The 20,079-nt window shown below is 41.9% G+C and overlaps 1 protein-coding gene across 2 annotated transcripts in view; it reads left to right on the top strand.

The window, feature by feature from the left end:
* Positions 1 to 453: 453 nt before the first annotated feature.
* Positions 454 to 20,079, top strand: part of DNAAF9 (dynein axonemal assembly factor 9) — a 134,370-nt gene continuing 114,744 nt past the window's right edge. For both annotated transcript variants that reach the window (XM_084626795.1, XM_084626794.1), the window contains exons 1-2: positions 454 to 594; positions 13,909 to 13,988. In XM_084626795.1, coding sequence (XP_084482921.1) covers positions 494 to 594; positions 13,909 to 13,988 — 181 coding nt within the window. In that variant the 5' untranslated portion in view covers positions 454 to 493. The remainder of the gene's footprint in view (positions 595 to 13,908; positions 13,989 to 20,079) is intronic.

Below are 20,079 nucleotides of genomic sequence, written 5' to 3'. Positions count from 1 at the left end.
GGGTGGTTTGGGGGGGGCCGAGGGAGGTGACGGGGAGCTGGGGCGGGGCTGGGGGGTGGTTGGGGGGGCCGAGGGAGGTGACGGGGAGGTGGGGCCCCTGGTTGGGGGGTGGTTTGGGGGAGCTGGGGCGGGGCTGGGGGGTGGTTTGGGGGGTGCTGTGGGGTAGGTGAGGGGCGGGGCGCTCAGGTTTGCATCCCCCCCCCGATTGCCGGGCGGTACCATTGTCAGTAGCGGGGGGGTATCGGTTACTCCGCCGGGCCGGGCCGAGGCGGTATCGGGGACACCTCTTTCCTCCTCGGGGTCGGGGTCGGGGTCTCCTCAGTCCGGGCCGCGGGCGGTGAGCGGGCGCGCTCTCCCCCTCCCCCCCCCCCCGAGCGGGCGGGGTGGTGCGGTCCGGCTCTCGCCCCGCCCCCTCCCAGGCTCCCGGAGCGAGCCGGCCCCGCCCGGCTCCGAGCAGCGGCCTCTGCGCTCCGCGCCCGGCTCCGCGCGCACAATGGCCCTGTCGCCCCGCTCGCCGCTGCTGCTGCCCCCGCCGCCCGCCGCTCTGCGGAGGGGCCGCTCCAGGGCCCGCGGCGGCGCCGAGTCCGTCGTTAGGTAACGGCCCCGCCTGGGGACTGGAGTGGGGGCGGGGGTCTGAGGAGTGGGGGCGGGGCAGGGGTGGCGGGGGTCTGAGGAGTGGGGGCGGGGCGCTGCGGGGGCGGGGCAGGGGTGGCGGGGGTCTGAGGAGTGGGGGCGGGGCGCTGCGGGGGCGGGGCAGGGGTGGCGGGGGTCTGAGGAGTGGGGGCGGGGCGCTGCGGGGGCGGGGCAGGGGTGGCGGGGGTCTGAGGAGTGGGGGCGGGGCGCTGCGGGGGGTCTGAGGAGTGGGGGTGGGGCGCTGTGGGGGCGGGGCAGGGGTGGTTTGGGTCCGGGGTTGGGCTCTGAGGGGGCGGGGCAGGAGTGGTGGGGGTCTGAGTATTGGGGCAAGGCGGGGCAGGGGTGGTTGGGGTCAGGGGGGGCGTTGCGGGGGCGGGGCAGGGGTGGTTGGGGGTCTGGGGAATGGTGGGGGAGGGTTCGGGGAGTGGGAGCGGGGCATCTGCATCGGGGGGGGGGGGAGTGGGGCAGTGACATGGGAGGACCTGGGGGGGTGGGGCAGAGGCATAGGGAGTCAGGGGGGGTGGGGGAGGGACCTGCGGGGGAGGGGTGGTTAGTTGGGAATGGTGGGGTCATTATAGGCCGGGGGCGTAGTTGTAGGGGGTGGGGGTGTGGGATTGGGAGAGGGGATTAGGAGCGTAGGGTGGTCTATGAGAAAGGGGTGGCTTGGGGGTGGTGTAGAGGGATGGGCAATAAGGGTGGTGTGCATGGTGGGGGGTTGAAATGGGGTGTGGAGAGCCAGAGCATGGGGGTGCGCGGGAGGGGATTCCCTTGGCATTGTAGGCGTTAGGTCCGGGCGCTGCTGTTGTTGGGTTGCTAGGGCTCTGTCCATTTTTTCTTACCCGATTCCAGTAGCCTAGCTGAGAGGGAGCACGTGGGTGTTTTGATTATAAAGTACCATGAACAGGATGAGGTGCCAGAGGCTCTGGATAATTAAAATGCAATATATGGCAGCAGTTCACTACATAAACTAGACACTAGAGTAACAGGGATCTAGCATATGCAGCACCCAAAATGCCACCACAAAATGTTTTGCAGAGCTACCAAAATTAAAATGGCTAAATGAATATTTTTTGTAATGTCTTCCTCTTTTTTCCTAAGCAATGCATAAAGTAGCCAAAAATGGGACTGCCATTCTTTAAGGGTATATGCCTGTGTGTTAAATCCTCCAAGGCTAGCTCAAAGAATGGTGGTCTTTCTGTTTGTCTGCAGTGTATTAAGAAAGCTGTTGTGTGAAGGTTAAATTCTTCTTCCTTGTGTAGTGGGAAATTGAATTAGTTATGAGAGGTGGGGAGGAGAAAGGGGAATCTTATTCTTTGAAACTGCTTGTCCTTCAGCTGTTGATGTTGAAATCTGATGTTTTAAAATTAACACTGCTTCATTTTTGTTTGAAAATGGAAAGTATATATTGTAAAATTTGAAATAACAAGGTGTTCTTTTGAGTCCATATGGTTTAATTTTCATTTACTAAAAGAGAAAATGGTTTCTGTTCAAGCTTCTTTGCTTAGGGGAACAAGTGACCTTGGAATATGTGATCCTGTTTCAGTGCTGCCTGGAGAATTTCTGATTCCTTAGAAACATCTGTGAGTCTTGAGCTGCCTTAGCATATCCAGCCAGCATCTGTAACTCCTCCCACTAACATGCCAAATGTCATCTGCTAATTTTTTCTGCTTTGGCACTCCATTTCACTTCATGCACTGTAACTGTTTCAATTCAAATGGGGAGGAAAAAAGTCTGTTTGCAATGAATACTCCCAGACTGCCAATAAGAATTGTGGTAGCTAATAGAAGTAACTTTAAAATAAAACAAAACAGTCCTGCTCCCCCAAACTCAAATGGAAAATTATTAGAGTATATCATAATGGAGAAACATCCCAAGATAACTTTTCTTGGATCTCTTCCATGTGCTTCAGAGTTTCTGGACTTCTGTAGGGTGCTTGGGAAATTGGCATTCATAGCTGAAATCCTGGGCACTGTATCAGGAAAATGGAATAAAGAATCTTAAATTGTCTTAAAAAAATTTAATGAATACTTAACAGCTAAAAGAAGTCTTCCAAGAAGTGTGTTGTTTCAAAAATTGATGTATTGCTTGGTTCTTAATGAGATTGATTTTTGTGTGTGTGTAGGATAGAACCAGATTTAATTTTAAAAAAGCATGTATTTTCATGCAAAAAATATTTAAAGAAAATATTGGGTAAAAAAATCTCAGCTAACAATACAAGTTAAATTTATTTGTTATAGAATTATAAATAGCTGCCCACCCTTGTGTAACCCTTGCAGAGCTGTCTACTTTAGTTTACAAACAAGGATAACACTGGTGATCTGTACTTTATAATACAGGTTACTACTTCAGAGGTAGGAAAAATGTAAAGTCACTGTCTATTAAAGTGCTTCAGTAAGGCTGTCATGGCGTTCGTTGACAGGTGAAATATTTAGACGAGAGGTAGAGGTACTGTACTATTAAAGCAAAATTCTAAAATAGGTCTCCTAGCTTTCTTAAATGGGAATCTTAGATAGGCATTCAGTGGAAAATCCTCATGTTCAGTGCCCTTCATAGTACCTCTTGAATATTCATTGAGGCACATGCTACTGTGTTTTTGCAGAAATTTTTCTGAGGCTGTGTGTTGGGGGTAGAGGGATTAAGGGAATTGTCTCCAAATTTCTTGATGCTGAGGACATATTCCTACTGAAGGTTTATATTGTGTATTGGTATAATTGTGCTGTTCTTGATATATATTATGGAGGACTATATATATGTTGTATATGAGACTCTCGTTTTGAAAACACATTGAAAGGTATGTGTTTCACTTTGAAGAGTTTTATGACTTTTTAAGTGGATTGCTTCCCAAAAATCTTTGAAACGGTTGTCCTGTGGACTAGAGATGGTTAATGTAACTGGTGGACTAACAAAATTAGTTGAGCACTTATTCCAAAGATGAAGAACGTTCAGGCAGGAGGGAGGCATGGTAGTGGATATATTTGTTTTCAGCCAAGGCCTGGTCTATGTGCAGATTTTTGTACGAGTAGTTGGTTAGAGGCGTTTTGTTTTAACTGAAATTGTTGCACTGGTACAACTGACAGGTGTGCATGCATTTATATTGGTATAAAGGTGCCTTGTACAGATATAGCTTACTCCCATATGGAGAGAGAATAAGCTATACATCTATAAGCAGTTTCGTACAGGTATTATTGTATCCACAAAAGATTTTTTTTTGTTTTTGTTAACTGCCTTAGCTATAATGGTGTAGGCTACTCCTGGGGGAATTCTGCGCCACTGCGCATGTGTAGAATTTATGTCCCCTGCAGATTTCTTTGCTTCCCTGCAGAAAAACTGACTTTCTGATGGGGAAGCAAAGGGAAGCCAGAAGAGCGGTCATGCAACCCTCCGCAGCAGTATGTGTTGGGTGCCCAGGGCAGCCAGCAGGGAGGTAAATCACTCTGGGGCGGGGGCGGGACTGGGGAAGACCCAGCTCATGGCTCCTACCCTGTGCCAGTCTCAGCTGCTAGTCCTGGCTGTGCTGCGGAGGGTGCCTCTTCCCCTGCATGGCATCTGGGGCTGGGTCAGACCACCCCAACAGATTTCTCCCCCAGCTGCAGGAAGCTCTGCAATCTTCCCCCTGCTTCCTGCACTCATCGCTCCTCAGGTGCAGGGGGAGGGATCACTGTACAGGGAGCTGCTCCCCCATCTGCCCAACCCCTGTGCATCCAGACCCCTTCATACTGAGACCCTCCCACTAAGTCTCATCCCCCTGCACTCAGAACCCCCCCCCACCCGATGAGCCCCACTCCCCCTGCACCACCCTGGCGGGCCACCCGCATCCCCACCCCACCAAGCCCCAAACAGCTGCACCTGGATCCTAATCCTACTCCCCTAGCATCTGGACCCCCCAGAGACCCCTGCTGAGCTCTATTTCCCCCCCACCCCTGCTGAGTCCCAACCACCTTCACCTGGACCCCCCTGCAGAATCCTATTACCGTTGCACCGAGAACACACCAACAATCCAGATCCCCCCCATGGATTCCCCACTGAGCTTCCCGCACCCAGATTGTCCGGCACAGAACCCTCTCAACTCATACCTCTCCTCACCCAGATCTCCCCACACTAAGCCCCTCCACACTTGGATCCTGCTGTGCTGAGCCTGCCTTCCTGCCCACTCCTGGTGCACCTGGCGCGGAGAGGTAGGGCCCTACTGTGCTTCTGGGGCAGGTCCGGCCTTTGTGTTGTGTCAGGGTAGTGCCAGAGGTGGGAGAATTTGCAGCGTTTTAAAATATTGTGTGTAGAATTTTTAAATTTTTGGTGCAGAATGACATCCAGGAGTATGTAGTTAGTGATACAACTTCTGTTTGCAGACCCAGGTGTAAGTGTACTAAGGAAGAGCATGGACAAGGGCAGGAGGGGTGACACTCATGGAGTGAGGGGGACAGAAGAGAGGGATGCATGTTTTTGTTACCTTTCTTAGTGAAATATTATTTTCAATGTAAAGATTTTTCTTAGTTGTTGAGAAAAAAGTAAAACAAATATTTTTTTCTAGTCATTTTCCCACAAAGCTTCACCAAGATTTTTTTCAACTTCTTTTTTTAGATCATTGTTGAAATTTTTTTAGCTAAGTCTTGAGAAAGTGAATAGAAAAAAAAAATTAAATTACCTGTCATCAAAATGAGTAGGTAGTGATACTCAGTGCTTGAAAAATCTACTTGACACCTACTGGCCAAGGAGTGAAATCTTTGTCTAGACTAAAGAAATCAAATGGTAGTACAGCAATTGATTGTTCTTTCATCTATGTGGTTACAATATTGTGTCGTTATGTCCATGCTATGCTTGTCTTACACTGCTTCAGATAGAATGGCAGTTATCTTTTACAGCTCTCTTAACCAGCAAGACAGAAGTCTCTGTCTTACATTACCACTCTGAAATGCCCCTTTGTCTTCAGCTGGCGGTACAACATGAGACTTCAGTCTCGGCCCACCCACATACCCTCTCCTCTTGGCCAAATTCACTCTCATATGTTGCCCCCCACTCTGGTTTTTCCATGCGTCAGTTGGGAAAACCAGTCATGGTGCATTGGCCGATACTTCTGCTACCAAATGACACATGGTTCATCAGAATGAGAGTATTGATTGGTGTTTGGGGGCTGCAGTAGGAGGAGCCAGAGAGATCTGCATTTTTTTCAGCTGGCAATCTACTGTTGGACCACTGGCTGAGTACCAGCAGAGTGGGAGTGCAAGAGAGCTCCATGAGTTTAGTGAAAGGTATTGAACCAATATATTAACAGATGTTCAGACAAGTGGTGATTTTTTGTTAATGATCCTCATTATTTTCTTACCCCATTTCTTCAGTGTGCTTCCTTGCCACAGCTTTGTCTCTGTCTCACAACTTCCCTTTATTAGTATAATTATGCTCAGGGTTTAGTACTGGGGTAGTTAATAGGCAGACTGTGGGCCAAATCTGGACCACCAGATGCTTTTGAATGGACCCCGAAATCTTTTATTTATCTTTTTTTTTATTATTATTATTTTCCTTGGAGTCTGGACTTCGACTATACCTTGACCAAGAAATTTGGACCTTGATAAAAAATAGATTATCCCTGGTTTAATATATTATATCTTCCCTTAATTATCACCCATTTATGTAAGAAAAAAAGCTTAATTTAAAGAATGCATTGTTTTGGTACATGATGAAAAAGCATGTATACAAACCAACACTGCATTTGTTCAGAACAACAGTGCTGGGCTGCTGAAAGATGCTGTCCCTTTGTGTTCAGTGATCATTCACAAATATAGTAAATTGCCCAAACTGTAGAAGTAGCATCACAAACTTAGTTACTATTTATTTTGGTTCAAACGACATCTCCACTACCCTTCAGCCTTCAAAAGTCATATGCCATTACCATTTGACTTTCACTGATGTGACAGATAAAGACATGGCTTTGTCTCTTGTAATCAGTGACTGATTTAATTATCCCAGGAGCAAGAGAGACGTCACCCAGAATAACTGCAGAAACAACATTTGTGCGTGTGTGTGAGAGCAAGAGAGAAATATACTATTTTACATTCCCTGTGTACAAACTATAAGAAAAATATATTTTGCCTGGCCAGTGTCTACTCTGTAAACTGGTATCAGTAGTCTCTGTCAAAGTATACTTCACAGTAGAACAGCAACCTTTCTGGTTGTAATACTCACTTGGCATATGCTTTCTCGTTATCTGCACCTGGGGAAAAACTTCACTTGTACTTAAATCCTTCCATTATTATTGAGATTCTTAATTGTAATAAAAATAAGCTCCTGTTAGAATATGTCTGCCTGACATTTGTACTCGTAGCTCCAACTCTTGATTTGCCCACACCCAACAAATGTGCTCGACTACTGTATTCGATATCAGTTGTACACCTTCACAGAGCAATAACAAGGATTTTGCTAACAGCATGTGCAGCTTTTGCATGGGCAAACTGCAACTAACTTTGGGCCAAATCAAAGTAATAACTTAGTTACTTTTCATTATTTTTAGGTCTGCTGATGTACCACCTCTTACTAATGTGGGTAGTTTTGGACCAGATGGTGCAACCTAACCTACAGTCGTTGATGCTCTTGTGTCCTTTGGGCCCCAGTTAAGGAGAAGTTCGGGGGTGGGGGACATTTCATTTTTTGAGCAGCCAGGTGTCCTCCTTTATCACCTTTGATATCCAAAGTACTGATAAACAGATATTTGATGGAGGCATTTGTTCTGGTAGTCACTGTGTTGTCAGGACTGTAGTCATTGTGTAGTCAAACTTCAATTTTCAGAGTAACATCCGTGTTAGTCTGTATTCGCAAAGAGAAAAGGAGTACTTGTGGCACCTTAGAGACTAACCAATTTATTTGAGCATGAGCTTTCGTGAGCTACAGCTCACTTCATCGGATGCATACTGTATCCGAGAAGTGAGCTGTAGCTCACGAAAGCTCATGCTCAAATAAATTGGTTAGTCTCTAAGGTGCCACAAGTCCTCCTATTCTTCAAACTTCAACTGTAATTCACCACGAGTGCATCTCTATTGATGGTATTAGTGGTAGTAGCTGTGGTGTAGACAGGGCTCAACAGAATTTTACCCACATATCCAGCTGGGAAAGCCAGGCCTGAGCTCTGTTTGCACTCCAGGTTCAATGGTTACAGCTGCTGCTGTGGTGGTGAGTTACAGAAACAAAGCTTGCTAGTGTAAATGCAAGTACACAAACATTGCCCCAGCATGGGGGGATGGGTTAAATCAGTGGTTCTCAACCTTTTCAGACTACTGTACCCCTTTCAGGAGGCTGAGGGCCAAGCCCTGCTGCCCACTTCATGGGGCCCTAGGCAGTTGCCCTGCTTGCCACCCTCTTAATGCCAGCCCTTCACTTGTGACCCTTCTAAACTCATCCTGTGACCCCCCTGCCCCTGGGGGCTCACAACCCCCATGTTGAGAAAAACTGATCTAGATGAGTTGACATACCCCCGGAAGACCTTGTCGGAACCTCAGTTGAGAACTATTAGGCTAGATGCCATTTTGAGGTAGGCCCTTCCAACCCTACATGGCTGTTGTAAAACAGAATTCTGACATGAGTGCTGGTGCATTTACTCTTAGGACAGTAGTGGTGTTCAGATGTGCTAAATTGCCTGGGGGACCCCAAGCAACTTTTTTCTTTTTTTTTTTGAACTTCCATAAACACTTGAAATATGGGGTATAGACAGAGCTGGAGTAGCAAATATTACAAAGTGCAAGGAAAATATGAATCTTAACAGACTTAAATCTCATGAATGCAAAAAGCAAAAAAAAATGGAATGTGGTCCTCTAAAACATGTCATGCAGATTATATGGAAAATGTAGAACCTTATTTATGCTTATTTAAGGAAGAAGACATTAAAACTAGATATACGTGTGTGTGGGGGGGCGGGGGACCTCTAAAGAGCATGTAAAACAGATTGCAAATTCAGTGTTGTCTGTAATCTGTTGGATCTCCCACTCTCAAAAGCAGCTCCACTGAATGAGTAAGACACTGGATTCTGAACTCTTAATGTGGCACATAATGTATTAAGAAGGCTGGAAAGTTTCAGTTTCATCTGCTTTGTGTGACAGGCAGATTTTGGGGGGGGGTGCTCATTAGAAAAATAAACCATATACAAAGTTTGGGGAAAATATTGCCATTTACGTTTTCACAAAGGTGTGGCATGAGCCTGAGAGAAGCTGAGTACCTGCAAATCTTGTTGAAGTTGGTGAGTTTTGAGGGTATTTGGCTCTTTCATGGTCAGGCTGTTGTAACTCTGAAAACCAAAAACTTTGATTACTGAGTCCCAACTTGGATTGATTTAAATCCAAATAAATTATGTAATTGATTTTAATCTTGTTTACATTTGTACTTTTTAGTATTTTTCTTAAAGGTTAATTCTCATTGGTTGGTAACATTTAAAACCTGTTGATTTGCAAGTAAATATAGCTCTTCAGGAAATTCGATATGTTTTGCTAACCAGGAGGAGAGACTATTTCTTTAAGCAATTATAGCTTAACATAGATTTATTAAAGTTTTTGCATGTTTTACTATGTTAGACAATGTTGAATGATGCATTTCTTATTTATTAGATTAATTTTTTACTCATGATTTGCATCAAGCTGCATTTGGATAGAAATTGGATTGCAATGAAAAATACACAAGTATAATTTTAGAATTGTTTGTAATTAGTTAGATAAAATTGCCTTAAATGTTCTTGATATATATGAATTTTTTTATCAAAATATGCTTTTTGCATTTAAAACTAACTCATGTTTTAAACGAAGGAGGGAGGTAGTGAATTTCTGATCATCGTCACCTTTAAGTTTTTAGAACTGGTAGATCTCATCCTCTCACCCCTAGTTTTTATTCATACATTGGAAGAAGAAAACATGCTTTCCTGCTTTTTCAATCCCAATCAGTTTCTCAACTTTGAACTAGTCTTTGAACTGAACTAATTGAAAAAACTGAAATGAGGAAGATATTCTCTTGGCTCTGCAGAAGTGGCTATTGCTGTCCAAAAAGTGACTGGGTACGTCAACAAATTCTGATTTCAGGTGTTTAGCTAGTGAATTTCAGTTCACTGGTTTGACTTTCTTTAAAATTTCAGCAGCCAACATGTACTGATGGAATATTTTTGTTTAATTTACATGACTTTACATTTATAATAAGTTTAGGTCTTCATATAAATGTTGTCATATCTTTACATTTTAAATAGGTTTATTTTTAAAAATAAACCTTGTATATAAAAAAAACTTAAACAAGAATCCATATAAAAACCAGCAATTTTTATCCTCACTGCTGTGTTTGAAACTGCCATTTGTTTGAGGTAAGAGCAGTGATATATATATCCAGACCACTACTGCTTGTTGTTCTGTCTGAAAATGAGTTTATTTTTCATGTTTTATTCCCGAGGGAACATTTCGTCAGTATTTCGAAACTGCCAGCAGATTTAACATAATTGGCTGTTTATATCTGAGTCAGGCCTATGGCTACAATGGCAGTAACAGCAGGCCAGGATACATTTTGTTGGCAACTGTTGAGGAGTGATGTTTATTTTAAAAACAATAGGAGAGCCTTTTGGACTCAATATTTAAAAATGATTGTAGTGCAGTATGTGAGCAGGAAACCTGTCATGTGACAAACCTCTTATTCCCAGACAGACAGCAAATATCTATTTAAGCTCCTAAAGAGACATCTTTTAGTTGCTTGCAGATTTTGCATAATTGTGCCGTGGATCTTTTGGTTTCTTTAGTTCACTGACATCTATGACATTAAGCTTCACCATATGTGAGGCAGTCTCAAACATTTCTGTGGGAGGAGTATAACGTTTACCAATGTGAAACAAAACGTATGCAAAGCAACACTTCAGTACAGCAGTGGAAGTACATCGGTTACATCTGCTGAATAATATAGGTTACCTACTTACCACAGCTGTGGTTATGGCTCAGATATATGGCAAACTAGTCTATAACCCTCAACAGGGAGTCCATTTTAATGGCACTTTATTTCTGCCCCTTTCATCAGTAATGTCAGGCTGGGAAACAACAGGAAAAGGAAGTCTGTGTGTAGTGCACTGAATAAATTAGAGGTAGGAATACAGGATGCAATTAAGAGTAATAAGGAAGGTGGCTGTTTTTTCCACAATCGGGGAGTATTAGGACTTTATTAAATGAAACAAAATACTGTGGCATTATCTTTGTATGCGTAGTCCTCATACATAACTCAGTCCTCATACATAAAACCACACACGTTTGTCCAAAATTAAAATTTTGCTTTTCTGTAAGGAAAACTGCAAGAACGCAGTAGTAGTTGTAATAACAATTGCTAATTTATCAAACCTACCGCTCTTTTGCATGTGCCTTTAGCTATTGACAAATGTTTGCCAATCTGCTTGACCTTTTCAGCACCTTGCCTATTATTTGGGCTATGTCTTCACTAGAAACGCTGCATTGGCTGCACGATTTCAGAGTAGTAGCCATGTTAGTTTGTATCCCAAAAAGAAAAGGAGGACTTGTGGCACCTTAGAGACTAACAAATTTATTTGAGCATAAGCTTTCGTGAGCCACAGCTCACTTCATCGGATGCATTCAGTGGAAAATACAGTGGGGAGATTTTATATACACAGAGAACATGAAACAATGGGTGTTACCATACACACTGTAATGAGAGTGATCAGGAAAGGTGAGCTATTACCAGCAGGAGCGGGAGGGGGTGTGGGGGGTGGGGAAGCCTTTTGTAGTGATAATCAAGGTGGGCCATTTCCAGCAGTTCTTACAACTACAGTACCCACCTGCTGAAGTGAAGAAACAGAATGACAGAGCCAGAAGAGTACCCAGAAGTTACCTACTACAGGACAGGCCCAACAAAGAAAATAACAGAAAGCCACTAGTCATCACCTTCAGCCCCCAACTAAAACCTCTCCAATGCATCATCAAGGATCTACAACCTATCCTGAAGGACGACCCATCACTCTCATAGATCTTGGGAGACAGGCCAGGCCTTGCTTACAGACAGCCCCCCAACCTGAAGCAAATACTCACCAGCAACCACACACCACAACAGAGCCACTAACCTAGGAACCTATCCTTGCAACAAAGCCCGTTGCCAACTGTGCCCACATATCTATTCAGGGGACACCATCATAGGGCCTAATCACATCAGCCACGCTATCAGAGTCTCGTTCACCTGCACATCTACCAATGTGATATGTGCCATCATGTGCCAGCAATGCCCCTCTGCCCTGTACGTTGGCCAAACTGGACAGTCTCTATGTAAAAGAATAAATGGACACAAATCAGACGTCAAGAATTATAACATTCAAAAACCAGTCGGAGAACACTTCAGTCTCTTTGGTCACTCGATTACAGACCTAAAAATGGCAATTCTTCAATGAAAAAACTTCAGAAACAGATTCCAATGAGAGACTGCTGAATTGAAATTAATTTGCAAACTGGATACAATTAACTTAGGCTTGAATAAAGACTGGGAGTGAATGGGTGATTAGACAAAGTAAAACTATTTCCCCATTTTTATTCCCCCCCACCCACCCTCAGACATTCTTGTCAATTGCTGGAAATGGCCCACCTTGATTATCACTACAAAAGGTCGTCCCCCCCCCCTCCCCCCCCCCCCCCCCCCCCGGTAATAGCTCACTTTACCTGATCACTCTCTACAGTGTGTGTATGGTAACACCCATTGTTTCATGTTCCCTGTGTATATAAATCTCCCCACTGTATTTTCCACTGAATGCATCCGATGAAATGAGCTGTAGCTCATGAAAGCTTATGCTCAAATAAATTTGTTAGTCTCTAAGGTGGCACAAGTCCTCCTTTTCTTTTTACCTGGTCTGTGCTATTCGCTATAGTTTCACAATGTCCCTTCTTATTTTTCTCCTTTTTAAGATAAACTATCCAAATCTCTTCAGACTTCGCTAGTGTAGAGCTGCTGTAGATATTTTTACCAACATTGACTAATCCTGCTCAGAACAGGTCTAGGTGACCTGATTGAAAAATGCTGCTAGCTGATATACGCTAACCTTCCTGCCGTTGCTAGTGCTGGTGGACCTGCACTGATGCTAGGTAAACAGGAAGACAATAAATTGCCTACCAGCATTGCCAAGGTGGTAAAAATCCAGTGTTGCAGACAGCAGTTTGGTGGGGAAGGTGGTGACTCGGATCACTATGGTTCTTGACGCTTTGTAAAACTGTTGTCACAACATAGCTGTTTAATTGTTAGGAAAAATATTTATTTTCTCTGTGTGCGGCTTTGTAAGCAGATACTTCCTGGAGGTGTAGTCAGTGAACGCTTTTTCTTTTTCTTTTTTTAATGAAAGGTACATCTTGGGAGAAACACATTTTTATAACTTAAGCTAGATTTAATATGGCTGAGAAGTCCACTTCAGCTACTAAGCACTTCAAAATAGTACTAATTGTTTTGGGTTTTGGTTTTTTTTGGTCAGTGAAAGCAATCACATCTGTCCTTAAATGTTTGTAACTGATACTTGTCAGACTCTAGCCACTCACATCAGTTCAGGGAAACCTTTAATGAGTAGTTGCTACATGAATTGTAGCACTATAGAAGTAAATAAGAGGAGGCAGATATTGTTTTTGTTTAATATTAAAAGTTTTTCTTTTATTGAGGGCATTTATTGTCACTTGAACATTGAGAAATACTGTTTTTTGTATTTGTGACTGTGTTCTTGATTTCTGATGGTGTTTGTCTATAATCCTTTTGACTCCAAAAATCTACATTGCAGCTAATACTTAATTTCAGTTTCTTGTTATAATGTTGCCAACTCTTTTTAAAAGGAAGAGGTTACTAAAGTTAAATGTGAATTTTGCCTGGCCAAGGAGTGAAAGAATTTTTGCCCTTGGGAATAAATTAGCTATGGGATCTAAACGTGTAAAGAACAGAAGACCTTGTCAGGAGTGTCATCAATAGCTTTTATTCTCCTTTTCCAATTACTTTTCTTTATAATCACCCCTTTGAAATTTCAAAACTCAAATCTATTTCTTTATGAACAAAACAACCCTATAACAATGAATATGTGTAAAAAAAAATAGAAATAAAATCATGGGTACTGGAGTTCACTTTTTGCTTTGTTTAATATAATAGAGCTTTAAACTTACTTAAAAGAGAAATGAGGGGATCCATGTAGAATTTCATGTCCTTACATATATATATATATATATATATTTTTTAAAAAGGAAGACCAACCCTTGGTCAGCCCAATCTTGAGTCCTTTTAAGCACTGTCTCTAAGGATTGACTCTTTCTTTTGCAGTTGCAGCCGTCTTCGACAAATCCAAAGCATCCTGACACAGAGCAGCAAATCTCAACCTGATGGAATCCTCTGCATTTTAGGTTAGTTTTTGAACTGTTAAAGTGAGTAAAAAACACCTTTAAAAAATGCACAGATTAGACTATTAAGAGCCATGAATACAACTGCAGCTGGAGAAATATGGCAGGATGTAAAGTTTAGAACCATGGGCTGAAAACTACAAAATGAGATGCATCATAGATAGAAATAATAGTCCACATTTTTCCATTTTGGTATCTTTTCTAAATTCCTTACTGTGCTGACAAACGTAGACAGAAAAGGATATCTGCTACCTTCCCCAAATCAATGGACTCTTTTTTTTCTTTAAGGGTAAATGATTTAAAATACAGATTCAGTGACAAGCAACCTCTGAGAAACCGGGGAGCAGTTATTGTTTAATGGTGACAGTAGCACATAAACTAGACATGAGTTTGCAATGTTTTATGGCACCAAAAAAGTTAATACAAAACAGAGCTGTGTACACAAAGGCATCATTTTACAGGAAGGTAATAGCCCCATTCTATATGCCTAGGGTGTGATCCTGCCTATAGTGTTGCAGTTGTAAGTACCTAATTACTAGCAAGATATTGACAAATTGGAGGGAATTCCATGAACAGTGATTGAGATATCTGGAGGGCATGACTACAAGGTTAAAAATTTTATATAAAACTTGGCTAAGCAATGACAAAGGAGGGGACGTGACAATATATAAATATTTTGAAGAGGGGAGGAATTACTTAGTGTAGCTCAAGAGAGGATAAAACTCATAATACTGGCTTTAAATTGAGAAATGGATATAATGGAAAGCTTGCTGTGGAATAGCCTTCCAGGGAACTGGTGGAAGACCATTGGCTGAGTTGGCATTTTGAAAACTAGACTGGATAGAAAACTAATAAATGTACAGGAGGTAACAATTCTGCCTTGGCAGAAGGTGGACTAGGTAACATTCTGGATTGCTTCCATATGTAGAATATCGATATTAATTACAATAGTTGAAGAAATCTTTTGAGTTTTGGCGCAAGATGAAACCACTTTTTTCCCACTTGCTAAAGGAATTTCTCCAAGATGAGCCTGTGCCGGTATTGTAATTTTAAATCCAACAACATTTTGCATTTCGGTGATGCAGTAATAAATAAAAATACTTCTCCCAATTTAGACTAGCACCAAAGAAAAAAACGAAAGATTGTTTTTAAGTGATGCAACTGACACAGCAGCCCTCCATTTGCACCATAGTATTCCTTGATATCTGTTGCTTTCAATTTGAACTCCTGCTGCTGTTCTTACTTTCGAAGCAGCAGTGGAAGGCAAGAAGGAAAGAAGCAGCTTTAAAGAATTGCTATGCCTGTTGCTAGAAGCAGCAAGTAATGTTTGTCTCATTCTGGAGTTTGTTCACTGTGAGCTCATCGATCTGGCAGAATAAGGGAATCTTGATGTGAAATATTTCAAACCATACAGAAAATCAGCATACCATGCATAATTATTTCCAGTATGGAAAATTGTATCATTTATTGTTGGTTAATACGAAGCACAAACATCATCATTTGTTTTGGGGGTCACGGAAGGGACCATTATTATCATCTAATTTGACTTGCACAACACAGGTCATAGAATTTCACCCTGCATCAAGGCCATAAATTTGGTTGAGCTAGACCATATCTTTCAGAAAGACATCCAGTCTTGATTTAAATACTCTTCAAGTGGTAGAGAATCCTCCAGTTCCTTAAGTTATTAACCACACTGTTAAAAAAAAATGCACCTTATTTCTAATCTGAATTTTTCTAACTTCTTTTTCAGCCACTGGACCTTATGTTCTGTTTCTTAGATTAAAGAGACCGACATTATAAATCTTTTCCTGTTCAGATACTTACTTAGGCATAAAGTATCATAATATAAATATTATTGTATTATAAATATTGAGATATTCTCCCTTCTCAGAAAGATATTATATCAGTGTGAACTACAGTTTTATGCTAAAGTTAAAAACTTCTTTATAAGATTCCAAAAGAAGGGTGGGTGGTGGAGGGTTCAGTGGCAGTTAAAAATATAATTAAAGCTGAATTTTTAAAAACATGCATCTTTAAGATCCAGAGATATTTGAATGGTAGAATTGCTGGGTTCTTTGCAGGAGGTGAATGACATCACAACTACCGTAAACAGATGTAAATGAACAGGTACATGTTTAACTCCTGTTCTAATAATGTTTTTTCTGGAAGTTGTCATCTTCCTGGTTCTCTCAGAAGTTGCAGCTCAGATTTCTTGACAGATTAGAAGTGATGATTGGGGTTTAGCTAATTTTAGTTAATCACAAATTACATTGTTAAAATGGCTATGTAATTTCTTCTTTTGGGATCTTGACTTTAAAACAAACAAACAAAAAAACTTGCAAATTCGCCTTTAGGTTGAGCTGTTTTTTGAGGACACTTATTTAACTGTACAGCATGTATTTTGAAAACTTTACTTAGATTCACAGCTACAAGGGCAATAAAAACTGGTATGCTCTAGTTTGACCACATTCTTAACACATGCCACAAGATTTGACCCAGTAATTGCTCCAGTGGGAGGAATTATTTTTCTCTACTGCATAACTGAAATCACTGCACTGTTGTCTACACCATTGTGAATAAGTTTCAGTATAATGAAATTTTGTTTTTATAGCTTTGCAAATGACAAAGTTAAATAAAAATAATAGCAGAGGGGCAAAGAAGATACAGTATAGGGCAGGGGTGGGCCACAAGCTCCGGCTTGGGGAGCGGGGCCCGGGGCTTGCCATGTAGAAGTGATTGATGAACATTTGGCTTCTGAGTTGAACAAGAAAGCACAGGGCTTTACATTGTTTTCATTAGCTCTCGATGACAGCACTGACATTAAGGACACAGCACAGTTACTTGATTTTTGTCAGAGGAATTGATGACAAATTTGAAATCAGAGAAATTTTTATCAATGGAATCAATGAAAGGCACAACTAAGGGATGGGATTTATACGAGAAAGCGTCTGGCTGCTTTGAACATCTGAAGCTCCCCTGGAGTAAACTGGCAAACGTAACCACAGAGGGATCGCCAAATTTAACAGGGAAAAATGTAGGACTTTTTAAAAGAATTCAGGACAAAGTAAAAGAAGGCGACCCTGATAAAGAGGTGATTTTTCTGCATTGTATTATACATCAGGAGGCCCTCTGCAAAAATGTCCTGGACATTGATCATGATGTTCGCACAGTAGTGAAAATAGCGAATTACATAAGAAAGAGACGACTTAATCATCGCCAATTCATTTCCCTTCTTGAAGACACTGACACCAGGACTGACTTTATCATACAAATGTCTGCTGGCTCAGCCTAGGAAAGGTATTGCAGCGAGTTGAAATTCGCACTTTTCTGGAGATGCAGGGGAGTGTAGGTGCAAGGTACGCTGCAGCAAGTATAGAGGAAAGAAATGGAAGGTCTTACACACAAGGAGAGCTATCCTGAACTGGATTTCAAAATAAGTAGGCAGAGCCAATTGGACCATCTGAGGCGAGATAAGCGATGTGGTTGCACTCCTCTCTACTTATAAGAAAGAAGGGAGGCAGCGTGATTCTGTACATGCTGGAATCTGGACAGCTGGGCCTTTGGACCACAGAAGGGGATATAATAGTCAAGGCAGGAGATGATGAATATATGTCTGAAGACGTTGGTAGAAATGTGGTGGAGACAATGGAGTCTACTGATTGGGGTGGTAAACGTACACTTGCTAAGGTGCATTTAACTATAGTTGACCTCTGGCAATGGCTCTTGTTGGATGGGAGTATTTCTTTTTCTTTTTTTTCTTCAAATGGAAGCAGGTATACTCCAAAGTTGTGCTGGTAGCACTTTTTCTTTTTCTCCATTTCCAGTTCTTTTCCTCTTCCGTCTAATGTTGGTTTTTTTTGGTTTTTTTTGTCTTATGCTCCTCAAATTTTTAGCCATTTATTTGGATGGAATCTGCATGGATACCACATTGCCATGATGACACCAAACAGCAGCTGGAAAATTGAGGAGGATTGTGCAAACCTTATCAGTTAGCATTGTTGCTATGGGTTACTATTGTGCATTAGCTCTGCTCAGACAGTAATTAATCTTAACTGTCTGAGATTCTGATTATTCTATTTTGGTTTTGAATGAGTGGGAGAGGAGGAGGGAGAGAAAAGATTGTATTAGTACCATCTGGGATTTGAATTCCAAGACTGTGTGGTGATACCCATATTTTTCTATAAGTGTGTCACGGATCACCGAACATGCTACGCCTTGTACTACTCTCTAGTATCAAGATTGCACCCTTCCTTTTGATAGGCCCTGGACCTTCACTTTACTCGAGGGAGTTCCGTGACTCTGGCACTCTTAGATTTGGTCCCTAGGCTTCAGTGCCCATTTCTCATTGTGCCTCCTTTAGCAGGGCCAGTTTGGCTTGGTTCTCTGCAGGAATCCTCTCTTGGGTGCTTTGTAACCAGAAAATCTATGCAGAGAAACTGTTCAGCCTTCTCAAAATGAAGTATGTATCAGTCAACAGGACACTAGTCACAGAAATGGGTTACAAATAAAGAAGGCCTATGTGCATGAATCTTATTCTGGGAGCATGCAGTAGCTAACAAGGGACTCTGGAGGGCTGAGACATTAGGACCACAGTCTAAAGGTCTGGACTGTGGGATCCTCTCTGTGAAGAGGGAGGTCAGATATGGGGTCTGCACTGCAGAGTGACCTAAAGCTAACAGTGACCAGTCACTACTCAGACCCAGGGGCTTCAGCAGTTGAATCCAAACACAGCAGCCTGGTGATCATCCACAAGAGGATGCTTAACCAGAGTTGTAAAGGGACTTTTGCATTGTTAGGCTTATTATGGGACTATAACACCTTTATACTGTCTTGTTCCTGTTTCAGTGCAGTCATGTCTCTATTATTAATGACTAGTTTAGATTCTGATGCAGCTCTGAACGCAACCTGGGTGTCCTTGTTTTCTTGAATATTGTGGCACTGAGCTCTCATCTGGCTACTGCTAATAGATCTGGCTGTGTCGGCAGCAACTGAATTGTATCCCAACAACCTGTGTGAAAGCTCAAGTTTCTGATTTATGTCAGAAGTCACATATTTGCGCTAATAGATTTGGTGTCTATTAGCACATCCAGATGTTAACTGTGACCAGATCCTGTACAATTTTAACGATGGGGAAACTTTGATTCATTAGGTTCTAATTAAATGTTATATGTAGTTAGTTTATGTGAATGTTCTCATCTGTAAGAAATCAGTGAGTTATTTTCTTTATTTTAAGAAAAAGCTGCCAGTACAGATTTATGACCAGCTTGGATTTTAAGAGTCCTACATCAAGAATTTCCTCCTTGTTCCTCTAACACTTAAGTATTATGTATAATCATGTTTACACTGATAAATACTTAAACTAACCTATTAACCTTCTCAGAATTTGAGGTGGCTATGAACACTTAACTTGTAGATCAAGCATTACTCTAGAGTGTCACTATTTTTATGCATGCAGTCATGGTTTCCAGAAATTTTATTAGTGTTTCCATCGGTAATAAATGCTATAGACATTTCCTTCATCAGTTGTAATGAAAATCTGCACCAGGTTTAGAAAGGGTAGACTTGTAGTGTCTTTAATGCTTTTTTTTCTTTCTTTCTTCATGCTAGATCTTCTGTACTATTCATTTTTAAGATCTTGGTGCTGGATATTTTGGTGACTTTTTCTCAGAAGCCTTTCACATGCCAAATGTTTTGTGAGGATATCTGTAGATCATTTCTGTCATACCATAGCAGCTGCTTTTTGGTGACTCAGGTATTGTACTGTAATACTTAATTCTTCTGCTTTAGACTGCATGATTGAACATTAGCTCACAAGTAACCATTTATTAGGAAAGTTCAATCAAGAGCATATTAATTAGAATGAATGTTGTATATTTTTAGCTAGACGTGTAAACTTGAATTACTAGATGAGTAAAGTCTTGCTGCTTGACAATACTGCAGAAAGGTAAAGGGTTCATTTTCAGAGCAGTGTGTGGATTTAAGTCAGTGATGTGCTGCTTATGTGGTGGTCATTGAGCTGGAAAAAGGCTTTGATAAGAGTTTCAAGCAAAGTCATCTAGTGGGATATGGGGGAGAAAATGGTACCAAAACT

The sequence above is a fragment of the Lepidochelys olivacea genome (genome assembly GCF_965140295.1).
Source record: "Lepidochelys olivacea isolate rLepOli2 genome assembly, chromosome: 4".
NCBI classification, from domain to species: Eukaryota; Metazoa; Chordata; order Testudines; family Cheloniidae; genus Lepidochelys; species Lepidochelys olivacea.
Note: the sequence above shows the minus strand (reverse complement) of the source record. Positions and strands in the feature narration are given on the sequence as shown.